The 5,000-nt window shown below is 26.0% G+C and overlaps 1 protein-coding gene across 2 annotated transcripts in view; it reads left to right on the forward strand.

Annotated features, from left to right (window-relative positions):
* Window positions 1-5,000, forward strand: part of LOC115210418 (zinc finger protein 704-like) — a 138,374-nt gene that overhangs the window by 21,088 nt on the left and 112,286 nt on the right. The window contains exon 1 of one of the 2 annotated variants that reach the window (XM_036502287.1): window positions 1,692-2,314. The exons of the other annotated variant lie outside the window; for it this stretch is intronic. Coding sequence (XP_036358180.1) covers window positions 2,082-2,314 — 233 coding nt within the window. The 5' untranslated portion in view covers window positions 1,692-2,081. Of the gene's footprint in view, window positions 1-1,691; window positions 2,315-5,000 lie in introns of those variants that run through there. 2 annotated transcript variants of the gene reach the window in all.

Consider the following 5,000-nt stretch of genomic DNA (forward strand, 5'->3'; position numbering starts at 1 on the left):
ATTATATATATATATGTATATATTATATATATATATGTATATATTAGATATATCGTTCATATATATATATATTATATATATATATATTATAATATATATGTATATATATATATGTATATATTTTATATATATATAATGTATATAATATATATATATGATATATTATATATATATGTATATATTATATATATATGTATATATTATATATATATGTATGTATATATATATGTATGTATTATATATATGTATGTATTATATATATGTATGTATTAATATATGTATGTATTATATATATGTATGTATTATATAATGTATGTATTATATATAATGTATGTATTATATATATGTATGTATTATTATATGTATGTATTATATATATATATGTATGTATATATATGTATGTATTATATATATGTATATATTATATATATGTATATATTATATATATATGTATGTATTATATATATGTATGTATTATATATATGTATGTATTATATATATGTATGTATTATATATATATGTATGTATTATATATATATGTATGTATTATATATATATGTATGTATTATATATATATGTATGTATTATATATATATGTATGTATTATATATATGTATATATTATATATATATGTATGTATTATATATATGTATGTATTATATATATGTATGTATTATATATATATGTATATTATATATATATATGTATATATTATATATATATGTATGTATTATATATATATGTATGTATTATATATATGTATGTATTATATATATGTATGTATTATATATATGTATGTATTATATATATATGTATGTATTATATATATGTATATATTATATATATGTATATATTATATATATATGTATATATTATATATATATGTATATATTATATATGTTTATATTATATATATGTATGTATTATATATATGTATATGAATATATATTGTATATATATATATATATATATATATATATATATATGTATATAAATATATATTATATGAATATATTTATATATATATATGTGTATATATATATATGTTATATAATATACATGTATATGAATATATTTTATATATATATGTGTATATATATATAAATATATATGTATATGAATATATATATATATGTGTAAACTATATATAAATATGTATATAAATATATATGTATATGAATATATTTATATATATATGTGTATATATATAAATATGTATATAAATATATATGTACATGAATATATTTATATATATATGTGTATATATATATATATAAATATGTTTATAAATATATATGTATATGAATATATTTATATATATATATATATACACACCACACATATATATATACACACACACACACACATATATATATATATATATATATATATATATATATATATATATATATATATATATATATATGTATATATACATATATATAAATAAATAAATATATATATATATAAACTTTGCCGTTCAAACATCTGATACAATAAGTACCAGTTGAGTAGTGTGATGGATATAATCGATACGTATATACACATACATATATATATATCTGTATATAAACATATATATATAAACTGAAGTGCATCCTCGGTCCTCTGGATTCTTTTAATTCGTGCTGTTTTCATGCGTTGTGTGGGTGGTTGGCTATTAAAACATACTGAATGCGTGTTATTTATTCCCATTGCACAACTTGTTTATTGTAATCACATACATAATATGTCCACTCATTTATGGGAACGTATTTATCTAAGCAGGTGTGTTAAGAATGATCTATATCCAAACTAGAGAGAAGAGAGAGAGAGAAGTTTGTCTTTTTATTTAACAAGAGAAAACGAAACGAAAAAAAAATCACCTGCTTAATAATCCTTAAGAAATTCCATGAAGGGACTGTTGTGAACTACATATTTATTGTAGTAGGAAGCATTTCCATAGATTTAATTGACGTTTTGGGGGATGGTTGACACGGAAAAAGGACCGAAGTTTTGTTGTTACTTTTACATTTATAACTACCACCTCCACTAGTAGCCTATTAGTGTTACTGGAGTAAAACAGCAGCGTGTCTTTGTTGATGTTGTTATCGAGTTCACATAGAAACATCCGTGTCTTCAGCACACTTGATTCGCAAGTGGTGTCGTGTACAAGGGCTGTTGGAGCTTATACATTTCAACATTACAAGCATGGAAAGCTAGCGACCGACTGCATCGTTATATCTGTATCGTCCTCTGTTTTTCTGCAACGAAAACTCTATTTTGGCTTACAGGATTTACAAATGGTGTTTAATACTGCGAACTCTGTTGTCAGGTGTGGATATCTTTTGATTGCTTTTACTTAAAAAAAAAAAAAAAATCGTCATGTTAAAATTAATGACAAATTGAATTTGCATGAAGTATTAATTATTTCATTATAAATTCTCAAACTTAGACAAGTTAAAGAAATCTATTTTGTTCTATATTTCTAGCAGACGAAAGGAAATGATAATTGCGCAATACATTTGTTTACATACACAACGACTCGATTCTTTCAAGTTAAACGACTCGATTCTTTAAAGTTAAAGATAAGGAACATAGACAGTTGTTTCCATTAATTTCGAACGTTTCAACGGAATGTATTTTCATAAATAAGGCAATAATTTTTCATATTCTTTACATGAAATATTATACATAAAATGCTGTACACCAAGCATCACATATGGCTTTACGTAAATACGGATGCGTGTGTATGTGTGTGAGTGTAATGTATATGTATAATGTATAAATGTATGAAATACACAACACACACATTCATAATTTCTTCGGTTCTGATTGTTTAAAACGCATCATAGATTACGAATCTGAGAGAAAAAAGCGGGGGAGGTTTTTTCTTTTTTTTTTTTTTATTCCACTCCTGTTTCCGTAATCTTGAACTTTGACATTTTTTCGGGAATTTTTAAAATCTTTTTAAAATCCTTCCTGCTTTCAGAATTTTTTCAAATTTGATGAATAGTTTTGCATGTTGACGAGAATCACGTTCATTTTCTGAAGAGATTAATAATAATAATAATAATAATAATAATAATAATAATAATAATAATAATGATAATAATCCTTTCTACTATTTTATAAATATATTTACAAGCCTTTAAAACTTGACATTTTAACTAATTGGAAGCCTTTGCAGTCAAAAGTCCATCGAAAGGAAGGATTTTAAAAAGATGCACATAATTTTGTAAAAAGACATGTCAAATATTTAAAACATACAATGTAAAGAACTTTTTAAAAATCCAAACTGAAAGCTGAAAAGAAGGTTCCCCCCCATCAAAAAAAAAAAAGAAAATGGGTAAAAAGAGACCAAAAGTTTGCAGATTCATAATCTACGATGCTTACATCATACTGGTGTGCAAAAATTCCTGGTGTTTGGTGCATTAGGTAATTACCAACCTTATACTTATTGTATATAAGCATTCTATAGCATGTATATATATATATATATATATAGGTGTTTTCGTTCAATAAACACTCATTACGCCCAGTCTGGGAATTGAAACCGCGATTCCGCTGCCCTAACCACTGGGCCATTGCGCCTCTATATATAGGATCGCAGTTTCAATTCCCAGACTGGGTGTTGTGAGTGTTTATTGAACGAAAACACCTAAGGCTCCGTGAGGCTCCGGCAGAGGTGGTGGTGAACTCTGCTGTACTCTTTCACCACAACTTTCACTCTTTCTTCCTGTTTCTGTTGTATCTGTATTTCCAAGGGCCAGCTTTGTCACACTCTGTATCATGCTGAATCTCTCTGAGAACTACATTAAGGGTACACGTGTCTGTGGAGTGCTCAGCCACTTGCATGTTAATTTCACGAGCAGGCTGTTCCGTTGATCGGATCAACTGGAACACTTGTTGTTGTAACCGACGGAGTGCCACCATACATATATATATATATATATAATGATAATAACGGTTTCAAGTTTTGGCAGCTCACTTTTTATTAATAGTAATAATTTTGATGAGAAAAAGAAATTCAAATCAATATTATGATCATTTCAGTAAATGAACACTGTTTATTCCATTCGACATATAAAGTTATGCAATACATATGTTTCTTTGGTTCTCAGAATACTATGTTTGCTAGGTTTCTATATAAAGTGCTGATGAGATGATTATAATTATCTCTACAATTTTTACCCACCCCTATACACACACATTCTCATCTATTTTTAATTATTTGAACTTTTCCTGTAAGGAAGGATCTTGTTTCTAACAAAGACACAAAGCTGCATTGTTGGAATGTAGAAAACAAAAAATGTTGAACTTGAGAAAAGTGTTGCATATTTTTACTGTTCCACTTATAGACTGTATATTTGATATGTGTTAACGAATTGATATCTTTTTATGAAAACCCTAGTTTTTCTAGATTGTCACTTAGTCATTTACTAACAAACCTAAATGCACCAATTATTATTATTGGTATTATGTGAATTCATAAAGTGGGTATAGAAGTTGTAAGTTTCAGAGCAGTTTTCTAGTTATCCTCTTTCCCTTCAATTTTCAAGGAGATATCACATCAGCGGGGCAGCTCTATGATGGTACATACTTTTTCTTGTCTGTCCCAAACAACTCTATCTGGCATGTCATGCTTGCACTTGGTAGAAGTTTTGATGGGAATGTTCCATCAATATATTTATGTTTGTATTCAATAACAGGAATATTCTCTATATTTATCCCAAGACAAGCTTTTTTGTTGGGGTAGATAATGTATATTGTTTTAAGAGGTAATACCTTGATGGCATATTTTGGGCAGCTGCTATTCACATGCATGTCTTTTTCAGAAATGTTACATCACTGACATTTTCAATTGCATCTTTAAGCCACAAAGGTTTCACTGTCTCTTTTGTTTAATCAGTGTCTTGTAGCATTCATCTGCTCTCGGATTGCAAGCACAAAAAAATGTCAAAGTGTGATGTGATGAAGTAATCATGGGTCCAAGAAAGGCTTCATTTTATTCCAATATT

This window comes from Octopus sinensis, linkage group LG4 (assembly GCF_006345805.1).
Source record: "Octopus sinensis linkage group LG4, ASM634580v1, whole genome shotgun sequence".
Lineage (NCBI taxonomy): Eukaryota > Metazoa > Mollusca > Cephalopoda > Octopoda > Octopodidae > Octopus > Octopus sinensis.